Raw genomic sequence first — 16,146 nt, 5'->3', positions numbered from 1 at the left:
TTTATTAATTAATCTTAGTGCTCATATATATGTATGCAAGTTTATGAAAATAATCAATGAAAATGAAAGTATGAATTTTGTACAGTAAACAGAATTTTGGCATTCATCAAAATCTGTATTTCAGAATAATCTATCTTTTACAGAATTATCAGGAACGAAAGAATGATTGTACAAGAACTACAACTACAAACTGCATATATATATATAGATATATATATATATATATAATATATATAACGGAATACATTATGCCAAAATGGGTTACACTTTTTGTTTCTGTTGTTGATTTGCTTTGCTAATCTTCTATTTACTGAACAGCACTGCGTTTATTTCTGAGTTTCCCTCCCAGACATCACAAACAGTTGATGATTATGCACTTTAAATACCCAGTGATTTATAAGTGGAGTAGTCGATTTCGTTCAGTCGAATACAACATAACATGTGTTCTGGCAAGTCTTCTGCCTTGTTTCCCTATTGAATTACAATACCACATTAGCAAATAGTTAAGGCATATGATCCTATGAACTGTAAGAGAAATGATGAAACATTGTTTGTTACCTGAATTGTCAAGCCAAAATCCAAGATACATAGCTTCAATCTGTCAATAAAGGATTCAAAACCTTTTCTTGAGATGTAGCTAAATCTGTGCATGTCCAAATCGATTTCGAAGTATTTCTCCCCCTGCAGAATTTGAAACAAGAATATGATTCTGAATGAATTATGAATATATCTCATTGGGACCAGTTCTTGTTTACTGGGAGACGGAACCTTTTCTAGAAAGAAAGTAGAATGAGAAAGTCTTTTCATTTGTAAAGATTGTAACATAAAGGGAGACTTGAATTTCGTGCGGAACTCTTATTAAATTATCATGACTTGCCAATCCAGAAAGGAACTTTAATTGTTCCAAGCTAAACCCGAAAAGAATTACTGTTATTTTTCATTGAATTAGTCTTTTCATTCAAAAAGATAACTTTGGCAGCCAATTAATACAAAAGTGAAACTTTCCTGCGCGGATTCAGCATTCAAACAAACACTAAACAAGACATAATAAGAAAAACATGCAAATAAAAAGACGTATAAAAAACAATTTTGTTTTATTTTTCCTAATAGAAAAGACGTATAAAAGACTTCCCTATGGTTCCTTTCGTCTCAATGATCTATTCTAATCATAAGAAATATATTGTGATGTCTAGATCAGCGTAACAACAAAATGAAGCAACTCTTATCCCCACCCTAGCACAAAATTCCAAGTTTCTTTTTCCATTCAAAAACAAATAATCTGACGGTAAAAAGGTACGAGCACTTGAAGTTATCCAGATACGTACTCGAACTGCCCTGAGAGGTGCCTGTTGGTTTTAATTATCATCCTAACTAGTAATGCTAAAAGGTTATCTATGGCACTAGTGCCAACTATATAGAAAACAAAGCGAAGTTTTTCTTTTTCCAGCTGAAAACAAATAATTTGTAGCAAGGGACGAAAAATTAGCAGTTAGTGATATAAAAGACACACATCATCACAGCCAACCGTGTAAAACTAAAATGTCATATACTGCAGCAACAACCATGTACATAACATGTTCATAGATCAAAGCAATGCTTACCAAGTAAAATTCATGTTGAGGTCGTGAGAGGACAGGTTTTTCGTTGTACGCATTCATAAGCTTTCTTTCAGCTGCACTCAAATGAAGGTCGTCCACATTTGCCGCTCGGCCAATAATTTTCAATCTTTCTCTGAGCGGTACAATGCTATCCAGAGGGAAACCTCTAACCCTTTCGACTTCGTCATTAATTAATTTCTGTCGAGGAAAACAACCCAATTATATTATATAATTTCTTTAAAAGTTATTTTTCCAATACGAGAACATGAAGGTTGAATGGATTAAATTCTCTGAAAAAAAAATTGTAGGACAAGATCCAGGAAATGTATAGGTACATAGAAAATATAAGAGAAAACTACAAGCATACAGTTTAAGACAACTTACAGTAAAATGTTCTTGGAAAGAACTTGGAAGTTCCTTCGAATAACTCTCAGATAGCTTAAAGTACATAACCACACTCATGCCTTCCCCATCATTTTCTCCTTGAAAGATTGTAGCAGGGTACAGTGGTACCTAATACATCCAATAACTAACTATAATTTCAGCGTGCCCAAGGAGTTTAACAAACAGAAACTATCTCCTAACATATATACATGATATGAGGAATATAGCTATAGGCTTAACATTTATAATTATTAATAGCTATCAGGTACTTAGTTAATGCCGAGACAAAATTACTGATGAAATGCTCTCTAGCATGGAAGAGATTTTACACAAAACACCAAAACTGGGACAAGGAAAGGAATGCAGAACGAAAATATAGACACCTGAACATTTACTACAAGAATAGAAGGGACATCTCCAGCTGGATTTATGGCAGGAAGTTCCACAAAACGGGCAATATGATCAATCTTTCTCTGAGACAAGAAGACATCAGCTCCAATGGGATAATATGCAGCACAATTTCGAGCAAACTCTTTCTTCTTATCTCTGTCGAGAGAAAATTTAGTGGATTCACAGGTAAGCTGACTCCAATGGAGGAAAAAAAAAAAAAAAAAAGAAGGGAACAAGAAAAAATTGAACATGGACTCCTCACTTTTGTACATGCTTATGATATCAATAGAATATAATTAAAATACATGTGAAATTAAAGAAAACAAAGGAAAAGAACCAGACATGGAAATAGCTACAACATAATGGACTCACCTAAAATAGTTCTTCCCTCGGACTTTAAACACACTGGGGTCAATAGGTGACCAACAATTGGGCATTCTCTTCTCTAATGGGCAGTGTGGAACTGAAGTGCCTGCTATTGGTCTTTGCAAAGGCGCCCTTGGTGAAACTGGCCCAAAAAATTAAGACATGTAATTTAAACAAGGCTCGCTAGTCTCCAATTTTAGCAGTAGAAATTCCAATACTCATACAAGTATACATTTGGGAATGCACATCAGCACAAGAAGAAAACTACGAACGTGAAGAGATTAGTGAAAGCACTCACATGTCGTTGGATCATTGTGTCCTTCCTTCAACTTAAATGAGAGTTTTGAAGATGCTTTTCTCCTTAAATTTGGGGCTCCTTGGTTGATTTGTCTCTTTTTTTCAACTGAGGGTCCAGCAGCAAGGTATGGCAAACAAGTATTTGGAAGAAGCCCGCAGTTGTTCAACTCAACCGCTTCACTTCCTTTTCCATTTTCACTTTCTGTGGAAACCTCATCTACAAAAATGGGGGTCAAATCATTTCTGCAATAACTAGATCTTTTAGCAAGAATTGCCGCAGCATTTTTATTATGTTCCTTAGTGTTTCGATGCTTTGGTGACGAAATATTTAATCTGGGTGCGAACTCAGAGCTATTTAAAAAAAGAAAAAAAAGAAGTATCCATCGTTAAGTCGATATTAATGAAGATGACTATAGAGACCTACCATCACGAAAGCTATAAAACTCGTCATCGAATTCCGAATCAAGGACTGAAGTAGAATCAAACCATGCCGCATCGACACTTCCTCTACCTAGATCAAATAACGGGAAAACGAATCAATTAGATTCCCCAGAAACGAAATTATTATTATTATCAGATAATGTAGCTGATATGTGACGAACTGCTGAAGAACATGCACCAAATCTAATCGCCAACCATCAGAAGAATTCAAGATCAGAAAAATAAAGGTAGAGACAAAGAAAGCTAAAAAGTAGACAAAAGGGAAAGTGCATGTAGGAACCTGCACATGTAGGGGTAGACTGAGGCCGATTATGCACAGAAGACGAATCGAGCTTTAGGGATGATGTTCGGCGCTTGATACTTCTTCGTCTCCGCCTCCGATTCCTTTTTCCCGCCGGAACCAGTCTTCCTCCGACACAACCCACCGGCCTGGAGCCGCAGAGTCCCATTTTCCGGTGGCCGGTAGGCTCCTCCTCCCCGTGGCGGAGCCGAGATGCACAGATCGGACGGAAAAGGTTGAGAGAATCGCAATGCAGGTTGTGTGAGTTTGAGGGTTCTAATGTGGATTCGTAATCGGAATCGGAGCTAAGCGATGTCGACGAATCGCGTACGCAATCCAAAGCTCTCCTTGTTTGCACAATTAATATTCATCACGGTTGCATTGCATTCCTCTTCCTACTTGATTGTCATCCGACGGTCCTCATTCGTTCAAACGCTGAGAACCATTCCCGCCACGTGTCATCTCTTGCTCCCGCGACTTTGTCCGAACACCTGCGTTTTTTTCATTTATCTTTTAATTAATAACCCTCTTTTATGATCCATTTATATTTTAATTATCAAATAATCTTTTTATGTCCAACAAACTATTAAAATTCCAATTAATAAATGGCCCGAATTTAATTATTGGGCTACGATACTATAAGCCCAAGTTATTGGGCCTGGCCCATTTATGTAGTTACGCCTGGACGGATATTTTTCCCTCCAAATTTTATTGAGCCATCCGAGAGGTCCTTCCCGGTTTTTTCTTCGTTGGGAGCAAGTGCTAACATCGGATGTTAGCTTGTTTTTTCTGAATCTTCGACTCATCAAATTGTGTTACAGATCGAGCACTCCTCTATTATCGTTTGCTTGTAGAGTGAGTTCCTGTTGTTGTTGTGTTGGAGAAATGGAAAGACGATTTTATTGTATCATATATTATGCTGTTATCAAACTTTCGATTCTCTATTTTCAGAATCTGGAATGATACGGAGACGGAGCGAAGGAAAAAGTTGTTGGAGCTGCGTGGAATTGATCCTGATGAGTTTTTGCTGAACCTTCTACTAATGTTGGCTCTCTCTCTCTCTCTCTCTCTCTCTCTCTCTCTCTCTGATGGTTGTTTTATTTCATTTCCTTTCAAACATCAAACATGAATAGTTTGTATTATTCTTGTCTGTTTGAATTGTGCAATTTCGTTATCTTGGCTATGGTATTGAGCGTTTGGATATTTGGTATAATGCTTAATTTTCTTCGTTCGAGTTGCTCTTTTAATCTCTCTGATCGTTAAGTTTCCTTGAAGTGCGAAATCGGTATAAGGCAAGCATATTCCAGCTGAGAATCTTAAACCTCAACGGCAGACACATAAGGTACTTACGAGTTTTGTTCTTTTTTCCATTTTGTTTAGTGCTTTGTGCTGGGAGAAAGATTGCGTAGCCTTAAGTTGTGATAGCGTTACATTGATATCAAATTTCAATTAATTCTATCCTCAGAAGTGTCAATCATTCCCTGGCTCTGGGCTCTACTATCCACTGTATATCTTCCGAGGTAGAGAGGCCATCCTTCAGAGGGGATATCTATCTCTGCCATAGAGATTACTCCTTCCAAATTTCGAAATGAAGGGAAAGGAGAGAGAAATATTTGTATAATTTGATATTGAAGCTCTTTTGGTAATAGAACTTTTCTTACGAGGCTGGAGATGAACAAATACTCTATTTGGATTAAAGATATCCCTCTTAAATATCAAATTATACAAATTGAAAGCTATAGTATTAGTTTAATTTTGTAAGTTGATTGAATTATTTCATTTTGGATTTATTCCAGTCACATCTACATCAACTTAATCATGTTCAATAGGCGCCAACTTAATCATCAACTTAATCAACTTGAATTATTTCTGTCTTTGTATTTATTGAAGTCTGGACATGCGATCTGCATTCGGTGAGAATTATTTATGTGTTTTCTCTTAATCTCTTTCCCTATTGAGTTACAAATATATTTGTGTCTAACTGCAGACTACGTACTGGCGGTTTGGTCGGACACTTGGCAATTTATGGACCCAAGTGGGCTGATAAGGAAAAAGAAAAGAAAAGGTTAAAACGACTTGATGAAGTTTCTGTAGCCGCCGATTGAAATTAGCTTGTGACATTGTTCGGCAACAGTTGCTACAAGCCTAAGTTCAAGTGGTCCGAGTGTATTTTAAACAGCTGCATGCTTTTCCATCAAAGAATTTAAAAGTGCTGCATGCTTTGAAGCATTGGCCATCGTTCCATTCTGTTGGTTATTGGGCATTGCAGTATCCAGATGTTGATACTACTTTTCTTGATTGTATTGGCATCTTGGAAGTACAGGGTTCCTAACTGTTGCTGGTCAAGGGTGAATCTACAGCCACCTGCGCTTTGTCTAGTTCTAGAATATATATCCAAGCTTCATGATGGTAAGCCTTAAAGAAAACATGGCAGAGAATATACCACCTAATTATTTCCCCAGTGAGCGGTAGTACATACTTTAGAAGATTGTATTGGAACTCAAATATCTTTTTTATCGATCTTTTTGGTTGTGTCCAGCATTAAAGTGTCAGTATGCCTGTGTTTAGAATCGTGCATTTTATGGACTTACTGATCTCCAAGTTTACCTTGGTCATTCTTGTGCTGCTTTGGTTATTCCAAACTTCTGTTGTACTCAACTAGTAAGAATCTTATCATATCTTATTTGATTTTGCAAAAGTTCTTTGTTTTTTTTTTTTTTTTTTTTTTTTTTTTTTTTTTTTGCCTTTGCTTTGCAAGACAAATTAGAATCCTGAATAGCTTTGCTGACACTCTTTTTTTCTGACAATAAAATCATTATTAAAATTTTGTGTATGGTGTGGATGTGGGGGGGGGGGGGGGGTGGGTGGCGCGGTTCGTGGAGTGGACTAACTCTAAGACTCCACTGTAGGTCTATAGGCACAGGGCATATGACTTTGCCTCTTGCAGGTTGCAGTTCAACAGAGAAGCCAAGCTGACTGAGACGGACATCATGGAAAAATACAGTCTTGTAAAGGGGAAAATGGAAGGGATGGCGGATAAACCGTGCTGCTATCCTCTTCTATGATAGAGGAAAAACATTGGGAATTGATGAAGGAAGCTGTTAGGATCAACAAGTCCTATGCCAACCTGCTTACTTCGGACAGAATTCTAAATGTGAAAGTTCTACTGTCATAATTAAATTGGATCTAAACATGTGTATATGCATGCGTATGTAATACTCAATATGGCATGCCGAGGGAAAGAAGAAGATATTTGAGAACATGCCAATACTTTATTCGCTTATAGTCTTCGACTTTCCATTATCCTTTAGTTTTGTTCTTCATTTTTTGGGATCCAGTAACAGTTCCACTGTATTTTCTTTGATCATATTTTCTTCTTTTTCAGTTTGCCACTTGCTAGTAGGACCACTGAGTAAAATTTTCCAGGATTCTAAGATGGAGTCGGTGGATTGGGAAGCCCTAATATTCACATCCATGAACGTGGGAGAGAGTCCTAAACATGCTCGGACCTCGTTTGCTCACATGAATGCAGAATCAATTTACAGTAATCAGAATTCTTGTAACCAGACATGCGAAGCTGCCTGCCTCATGAAATTACAAAGAAAATGGTTCTTAAGGGCATCAATCTACTTTGGTATTAGATACTTGTTTCTTAGTTGAATTGCTCTGATTTGCCTTCAGAATTGATTTGAGCCAGATTAGTTCATTGTGTACTGTGGGCTTGCGACAGCAGCGCATCTAAACAGATGGTAGTATTCATTTTTCATTGTTCTCTGATAGCAATTGCTTGTATGTTGTTTTCCAAAACAAGGTTTAAAATCAAGGGTTTCCTTGCAATAATTGGGCGCTGATCAACTACCAGACTCAAAACCAACTGCCTCAATTTTCTTCAGGTGAGCAATCATTTCTCTGATGACTATGTAACATTTGGCCTAATTGGGATTAACACTTTATCTTCTTCGCAAATTTTAGTCTAATATTTGGAGATTTGGCTATGCCTCGTCTTTACGAACCTGATGTTAAGTGCTCTGAGTTTATGAGATAGTGAGATCCCCCAATTCCCCTTTTGTAGCTATAGGAAAATGCAGAAACTAAGGCGAAGAAAAAGGAGCTGATGGACACATCCTTCCACAATAAAGTGACATAAATAACTACTTTTCTGCGTTTAAATCAGATTCCTTCTCTCTCTTCCCACGCGAACACAAAGTACAGTTTCACTGATACCGTCTTTATATACAAACAAAACAGCCTTACAACCCGCCAATACCTCAACCAACCGAATTAGTTTTCCATCTCTCTTCTTTCTTCTTTCTTAGTCTATAGTTATCCATCTTCACTTCCATGCCCTGAAAATGTCTGATTTTAGTCATTTCTGTGTTTCTGTTCTGAATGGATGATGACCATTGTTGGTCAATTGGAAGCTGTGAGTTTGGGAAAAAGGTTTGGGTGTAATGGAACCTAACTGTAGATTTTTTAGGCTTCTGTTTGGAGTTTTTCTCTTTCTTGGTATCATCTGGTTTTCTTTCATAGGAGGGATTGATAATGCTAGCCCAGCATCCAGAAGAGCGACAGACATGCAGTGGAAGGTGATTGGAAGCGAGAAGCATGTCTTTCATTGGCATTCTGATTCCTATTCTGTCAGCAAGAGAAGAGTACCAAATGGACCTGATCCAATCCATAACAGGTACGCAATTCTACTTGATCTAATATATTAAAATTGCAGATATGCTTGCTTATTTTCTTTTTCTTCTGCTCTTTGCAAGTATGTTCTGAACTATTCGTCTGTTCTCCTTCCTTTCTTTTATATTTTTTATCTCCTTAATTTTGTGGGTTTTGACGCTTTGGTGTAGAATTCTTTAAATTTTTGTCATCTTGAGGACAGAAAAATTTGACCATTGAATTTTGTCCCTAAAAAAAGGCAAATTAACGCGTCTGAAGGGTGACCACCCTACTTCAATTAGAAGAAAGATAAGGAACTGAGAGTTCTATTACCATTAGTGAATTTAGGAACTGCTACTCTATTGCTCTCATCTTTTCCAATTGTCGTTATTAGTTTCCTTGTTTACTACAAAATTGTGAACAGAATTCATTCAAACCCCCACCATTTGATCATTTTAAAATAATGTATTGCTCTGCCTCTAACCAGTGTGCTTTCTTTTCTTTTTCTTTCATTGTTTGGTTTTAACAACTTGAGTTTGTTAAAGAGATGCAACAAACTATTTCAATTGAGAAGTGTTGATATTGGAGATAGTCTCACTTCTTTCCCCCCATAAAAGAAAAAAGAACAAAAGTTCTTTTTTATCACTCTTTCTCTTATTTTTATGAGCTGTTGAAGGCATTGGGGCAAGAACTTGACCACTTTAGTTCATAAGCTTGACAGATTACATAAAATTGTTTCTCTTTGCAACAAACCATTGCAGCATGATACTCTCTGTCTTTATGACATGGGCTGATGATTTTCTTTTTTTGCACAAAATGTGAATCTCAGGAGAGTGGAGAATTCCAAACAACCACCAGTTCGAGCCTAAGCAAATCAAGGAGATAGATCAGCTGCAGAAAAGGCTCAGAAATGAACAGTTAATTTTTTTTTTTTACCTGTAAGTAAATGGTTTTTATTTTTATTTCTATGCTCTCCATCAAGGATAGATCCTACATTGAGACTTTTGTCCCCTAAAGCACTGACATGGCAACTGTTCTTAGTGGGTTTTTGGGGGTAAAGAGATTTTGGATAACTTTCCCAGAAAAATTTTCAGTTGTTAGTAGTCATCATTTATTCGATCTAAGATGCAAAGTTTTTGTTTTTCTCGGAATTTGAAGTTATTATATTTTGTTTCTTGTCGTTCACATGTATATGTATAACTTGAATTTTCCATTAATATCTTTGTTGTTTTTTTCCCATGCTTTTAGGCGACACATTCTTAAAAAGTGGAAAATGATTGATTCTTGTAATTGGTGATTTAAATAGTAAAAAGTGGCCTATAAACCTGCTCCAACTTTAATTGCTTATCCTTTATCTCGGAATTCCGCGTAAATCTTAATTAACTCATTTGTGAAATAAAGTGATGGAATATTTTTCAAATGAATATAATAAAGGATTAAGGAATTGCTTTTGATAGCTTCTCTTTTTTCTTTTTCTTTTTCTTTTTTTAATATAAAAATTGTTTCAAGGAATGGTGTGTACCATTTTTAAAATATTTTTTAAAATCTAATTTCAAATTTTAGTAGAACTTGAAAAAAATAGTTCTAAAAAATAGGATGGAAACAAAAGGGGGACCATTTGTACAACTTTGTCTAGTAGTTCTATCTCAAATCAGGAAAAATAATTGAAAACGAAACTGTTAAATAAAAAAAAATAAAATAAATTATTTAGTAACTTTCGAATTTAAAATAGGAATTTTTAGGTTAGTTAGAAGAAAAAAAAAAACATTAAGCTACAATTAAGTTGATTTTACAAATCATTTAACAATTTAATTGATTTTCGGAAGTACAAAAAATATTTAAAGTTTGAGGGATATTTATGATGTTTAGAAAAAATAAATAAAATTAATGGGAGAGATAACACGTGGAGAAGGATGAGGAAAGATTGGACTTTTGATAATTGTACCCAAAAGGTTTGGGAGAGTGTAAAATTCAGACAGATTCGTGAACAATGACGTGCTCTACGATGCATGCAAAAAAAAAAAAAAAAAAAAAAAAAAAAAAAAAACAGCAACAGAAAAAGAAAAAGAAAAAGAAAAAGAAAAGAAGAAGAAGGGAGCGGCCCCCAAGAAAGGCTGTGGGCGCTCTCCTCCGACCGGACTCTGTCACTGTTACCTCAACACGACAGCTTCATCTTCATCTTCTTGGTTCTTTCTCATATATTTGTTTCTTTACAAAATACTCTAATTTTTCTTAAAACAATTTTTTTTTTTTTTAACTTCAAAATTTACAAGTGTCAAGAGATTAGATGACATCCGAGTAAATAAGAGGTACATGAATGAACCAAAACCAAATTCGATTGAGAGCAATCTTGATAATAAAATGATTAAAGTAAATGAAAGTTACTACTTATATCAACAATATGTATCTTCTTTTCCGTGGTTCGATTATAGAAACTTTATGGTTAAGCGTACTTTACTTTGAGTAATTTTATATTGAGTGATCTCCCCTCTAAGTTTTCTTATGATGTATGTGAGTAACAACATATGTTGGAAGCTAGTTTGTAGGGCTAGTTTTCACTCTTAAGAAGCGATGAGTAAATAACGTGACTATGTTTCAAAAAAATGTCGAAACTATCAAGTGTCGAATTAAAATTCTGAATCTTGATCTTGAGACGTTACAACTAATGATAACAAAATAGCATAGAAAGAAATAAAAATGAGTTAGAGGAATAAGAATCGACATATAATTTAAGCCATAAATCTTTTGTTTCATTTAATTTATTTTTTTGGTTTGAATTGGTCAAAGTAATTATGGGAATAAAAAGATGGAAATCTTTTGAATGATTAAAAAACAAAGAGAGAAAGAACAAGAAGAAAAATTATAAATAATAATAATAATAATAATAATAATAATAATAAAGAGCTGGGGACCCAGTGGCATGAAATAAAGGAGGATTGAATGGGATCCCCTAAGCAACCCATATGCCCAAGACGAAGAAAATTTTATTTTCCTTTTTTCTTTTTCTTTTTCTTTTTTTATAATATTTTTTTTATTAAATTATTTAAATTATCCTCACTCTTGAATTTTGAAATTTGTTCTAAGAAATACCTAATATTTTATTTTTCATAAAATAAATAAGAAAATTTGAGATTGAACTGTCACTTTTTTTTTTTTTGGGAAAAAAATAAAAAAGGTAACCTTTTATAAATCTTTATACGTTTGTTTATTTATTAATTAATTATTTTGCAAAAATGGTATGTATCCTGAAATTGTATTGTAAAGAAACCCACTTTTTAAAATTAAAAAAAAAAAATAAATAAAATTTTGAATTATTGAATTGAAAAGAAAGCCTCTTCTCTCCTCTCTCTCTCTCCATTGAATAAAGAGATTTTAAATAGAAAATTCAAAACAATAATAATAATAATAATAATAATAATAATAATAGGTTTAATCTCCCGCAGTTTTCTTTGAATTAAATCTATTTATTATTTATTTAAATTTTGTTTGACTCTATTTTGTTTCTTTCATATTTGTTTATTTTAGTTTGAAAAATTTAACAATAATAATAATAATTATTAATAATATATATGAATTTATATACAATTACATGTATTTCAAATGAGTTGTCAACCAAGAAATTTCAATATTCAAAAGCGTGTCATGGATAGACAATTAGATGTGTCTGGTGTTGACTTTGACCAGCTTGCAACAAAATAATAAATAATAAATAAATAAATAAATTGTGGGAGCAGGCAGGGTTGAAAATAACCATTAATCCTGCTAAAAATCAATAATAAGAATCATTCAAAATAAATTCAGAATCTGAAAGTGAAGAACACACATTTTTCACCTTCTACATATACATACTTCTACATTTATACAAGAATAACCTGAATATAATAGCACAGTTCGAGATTTGTCGATATCGAAACGAGTAGACAGTGGCACCAGGTGAGACGAAAGAAGAACACGCCATTTTTTATCTTTCAATGCCTCATGATATACACATCCTAACAAGTTTTAACCTACATATAATAATACATCTATGAGTATACCAAATAGAAATGAAATAATGATATCATTATCGACAAAATAACGACATTTCTAGGTAGTCGACGCTATGACAGCAAAATGCTCTTATTCTCAGCTGATACCAATGACATTTTGAGTGTTTGATGGTCATTTATCACATAGCAAGAATCAATAATGAAGCTTATAAAGAAAGGATAATAGATAAATTACTTAAGAATCCAAGAACCTACACAAGTCAGCTACAAACGTGGAACTCACCAGAAGATGAAGAAATCCCAAGTCCTCCTCGATATAATGTTGGCATCTACGTACGGTTTCTGGAACTACACGGGTTCGTTATCTCCCTTGCCGAGTAAAAGTGGGAACGCATCGTCTGGTTCAGAGAAACTGTAGTCCTTAGCCATTGATTTCATTGACTGATAAACCTGATACATAGACCACCTGTCCTTGGGCCTAGAAACAATGCAGTTCATTGTAATTTTCAGAAGTTGTAAGATTTCGTCGTCGTTCCCTTTTCCACAAAGACTTTTATCGATAACGTCCTTGATTCGACCCGAACTACTTAGCTGATTAACCCAATCCACCAAGTTACCCTTGTAGCCTTCCTCTGCTTTAGTGACTTCTAGAGGTTTTTGGCCAGTGACCAACTCCAAAAGCACAACCCCAAATCCATAAACATCCCCTTTTAGAGAAGCAACCATGGTGCTGGGATATTCGGGAGCAATGTAACCGAGCTCCCCTAAATCTCCATTAACGAAACTACTGTCGTGAGAATCCGAAGCCATTAGCCTTGCCAATCCAAAATCCATGATCCTAGCATCATACTCATCATCCACAAGAATTACACTAGAACATATGTTTTGATGCATGAATGGAGGTTGGCATCCATGGTGAAGCCAAGCAAGACCCCTAGCTGCACCCAAACCAATCCTAAACCTAGTTGCCCAATCCAATATCTCACCATTTCCATGTAACAAAGAAGCCAAAGTCCCATTAGACATATACTTATAAACCAAAAGCTTTTCCTCTTCCACAACACAGAATCCCAAAAGGGGTGTCAAATTCGGGTGCCTCAACGATCCTAACCGGTTCATCTCCGTCCGAAACAGCTTCTCACCAAGCTTGCAGGTATTGAGCCGCTTTATAGCAAGCACAGAGCCATCTGGAAGAGCAGCTCTATAAGTAGTTCCAGTTCTAGAAGAAACCATTATATTTTCACCATTGAAATTGTTCGTAGCAGCTAACAAATCAGCTAACTTAACTTTCACAAGAGGCTTTTGAAACAAGGAAACTTGAACTAGCTTATAGGCTCTTAATCTATCAGCCCAATCCCCATTATTCCCATCCCTATATCCCCTTCTTTTCTTCATGTTCATCCTAGAATGATACCACCACCATAACCCAAAACCTAATAACAGAGAAGCTGCAGCACCAAACACACCAGCAGCTATAATAATCGCTAGATTTTTCTTGCTCAACCCACCACAGCTCGATCCAACAGGCCCTCCACATAACTCACTGTTCCCATCAAAATCCTCACTCCCAAATTTATTAAAAGATTCGGGAATCGAACCAGTGAGATGATTGTTCGCAACAGAAAATTTATTAAGCCTACTCAAACTCGTAAGCTCAACTGGTATCGTACCCGAAAGCGCATTATTAGACAACATTAACGAATTCAGATAAGAACATCCGGCGAGATCAGCCGGAATAGGGCCGGAAAATTGATTGTTGGACAAATCCAAATTAACCAAATACGGAAGCCACTTACAAATATGCGGCGGAATCGCGCCGGAAAAGGAATTACCAGACAGATCCAGTCTCTGCAGGCTCACACAGTACTGCAAATCCTCAGAAATGGAACCAGAGAGCGCCATATCTCTGAGTTCAAGGCTCAGAATGCGATTCTCCCGGTCGTTCCAGCAAGACAGTCCGACAAATTTATTGCAAAGATTTCCGACCGACGTGTTCTTGAAATCCCAGGAACTGAGCTTCCCAAGAGGATCAACGAGCGAATCCTTAACCCCTCGAAGACATCTTATGTCGTCTTCCTGAACTGCAGAAGAAGACAGAGAAGCAGATAGTAGTAGAAGAAGAAGAAGATGATGATAGAGAAGGAAGCTGGAGGAGATTTCCATGGCGAAAAACAAAAATCAGAGCCCCCCCGAAATGATTGCTGAGGCTCCTAAACCTGGAAACGATGGTCTCCTTTTGAGCTTTCCTCCTCACATGAATGCTTTCAAGTTTTCCATTTTTTTTTTCTTTTTATAAATATCAAAACTCCAATAATTTAAAGATAAAAAGACCAACCTTTTCCCCAAAATGCCACCCAAGATCTGTAAAATTAAAATTGAGAGGAAGGGGTAAAATGGGAATAAAGAGAAAAAGAGGGTAATTTAGCAAAGAGAATAAAAAAGGGGGGCGGAGTTGAGTTGGAGTTGTCTAAATAAATGAAAAGGTTTGACTGTCTTCCGTTAATAAGAAGGGAAAGACATCCTGTGAAGCCTTTGACTACAAACCTACCACATAAATACAATTTTGGAACAGAAAAAAAACTGAAACCTTAAATTATATTTTTTTTTTATTAAAAAAAAAATCCCGAAATTGGAGGGAAAATTTTATTTTTCCAAAAAAAAAAAAAAGTTTATTCCAGCTAGATTAGTTATTCGTTCATTTAATCTTGTTTAAAAATGGAGAATTAAATCTATAAAAAAAAATCTCTTTTTTATTATTAGTATTACTTTTCTTTTTAATTACTGTGGTGCTATAATATAAAAATATTTTAAATATCAAATATACTTTTTCTCTACCCATCAACACGAGTCCTTTTATGATGTTTTATTCTCGCTCACATGAGTCATTCTTAAAAGGTCACTCAACAAAAAATTACTCTATGTCAAACACCTTAGTTTTAGAGTTCATATGATTGAGTTATCGAAAATGAAAATGTATTTGACAGTAACTATTAATTATTTTAAATTTTCTTGACCATAACCTCGTATCTTTATGATTAGTCTAATTTGCATGTGATCTCAGTTTCATGTATCCCTCTTTTACATGAGTGTTATATGTCCAGTAGCTTTTACTTTTGTTTGTCTCTAAATCACATGTCATCTATAACACCCTACACTCGGATTTGGAATTTAGATTTGACACTTCATGACTCCAACTTTCCTCTGTATTCGTTGCTACATGACTACCTTGCTTATTTATCTCGAAGTGTTTTTAAGAGTGAAGATTATCTCCGCAGATCAATACGACTCATTTGAGCATACTTTGTTTTCACTCATATGCTTCTTAGAAAAATTATTAAAATGTTATCCAATATAGGATTGCGTAAAACTAAACACGTTTGAGTATGCAATTCTTGCGATTGAACTACCAAACAAGAAAGTGCGCTTTTAAGCAACATGTTACTCAAATGCAAGTTCAATATAAACACATTTTATTACACCGTTCCTATAATTGAGTTACCAAATAAGAAAATATACTTTGTTGGCATAATTAGTAGCTATTAATTTTGTAAGCAATTATTAACGGTAATTACATAGATTAGTGAGCAATTTAATTTTGAATGTAGGTTAGGTTTTTTTATTTATTTTTAATTTTATTACTCCAGTACCAGGGTAGATTTATTGAATCCCCTAATATTTTTTTAGGCTATCAAACCCCACTTTACATTTTACATTGTTAAGTGGAATGAAGATTAGAATTGGT

The 16,146-nt window shown here is 35.1% G+C and overlaps 2 protein-coding genes and 1 long non-coding RNA gene across 5 annotated transcripts; 1 reads left to right on the top strand and 2 right to left on the bottom strand.

Moving 5' to 3' along the window:
* Nucleotides 1-85: 85 nt before the first annotated feature.
* On the bottom strand, nt 86-4,137 carry LOC111779099 (protein ENHANCED DISEASE RESISTANCE 2). Its single transcript, XM_023662797.2, has 9 exons — nt 3,757-4,137; nt 3,460-3,546; nt 3,037-3,252; nt 2,745-2,880; nt 2,366-2,528; nt 1,983-2,111; nt 1,602-1,796; nt 559-681; nt 86-471 (listed from the first exon to the last, which is right to left on the bottom strand). Exons 1-9 carry the CDS (start codon nt 3,923-3,925, stop codon nt 379-381), a joined length of 1,311 nt encoding a protein of 436 aa, XP_023518565.2. The 5' UTR covers nt 3,926-4,137; the 3' UTR covers nt 86-378.
* A 315-nt stretch (nt 4,138-4,452) lies between these two features.
* Nucleotides 4,453-8,335, top strand: LOC111787975 (uncharacterized). Of its 3 annotated transcripts, XR_015422475.1 has the most exons (5): nt 4,453-4,611; nt 4,708-5,098; nt 5,744-7,390; nt 7,568-7,649; nt 8,287-8,335. It is a non-coding gene; the product is annotated as an uncharacterized LOC111787975 (long non-coding RNA). The 3 variants fall into 3 exon arrangements; XR_002814077.2 differs by lacking the exon at nt 8,287-8,335 and having other exon boundaries at nt 5,744-6,165; nt 6,704-7,649; XR_015422476.1 differs by lacking the exon at nt 8,287-8,335 and having other exon boundaries at nt 5,744-6,910; nt 7,142-7,649.
* A 3,820-nt stretch (nt 8,336-12,155) lies between these two features.
* LOC111778790 (inactive LRR receptor-like serine/threonine-protein kinase BIR2) lies at nt 12,156-14,694 on the bottom strand. The gene is made up of 2 exons (XM_023658768.2): nt 12,688-14,694; nt 12,156-12,422 (listed from the first exon to the last, which is right to left on the bottom strand). Exon 1 carries the CDS (start codon nt 14,565-14,567, stop codon nt 12,753-12,755), a length of 1,815 nt encoding a protein of 604 aa, XP_023514536.2. The 5' UTR covers nt 14,568-14,694; the 3' UTR covers nt 12,156-12,422; nt 12,688-12,752.
* Nucleotides 14,695-16,146: the final 1,452 nt, after the last annotated feature.

This window comes from Cucurbita pepo, chromosome 1 (genome assembly GCF_057944985.1).
Source record: "Cucurbita pepo subsp. pepo isolate OVF chromosome 1, ASM5794498v1, whole genome shotgun sequence".
In the NCBI taxonomy this organism is placed as follows: domain Eukaryota; kingdom Viridiplantae; phylum Streptophyta; class Magnoliopsida; order Cucurbitales; family Cucurbitaceae; genus Cucurbita; species Cucurbita pepo.
This window is presented reverse-complemented; position numbering and strand designations above follow the sequence as displayed.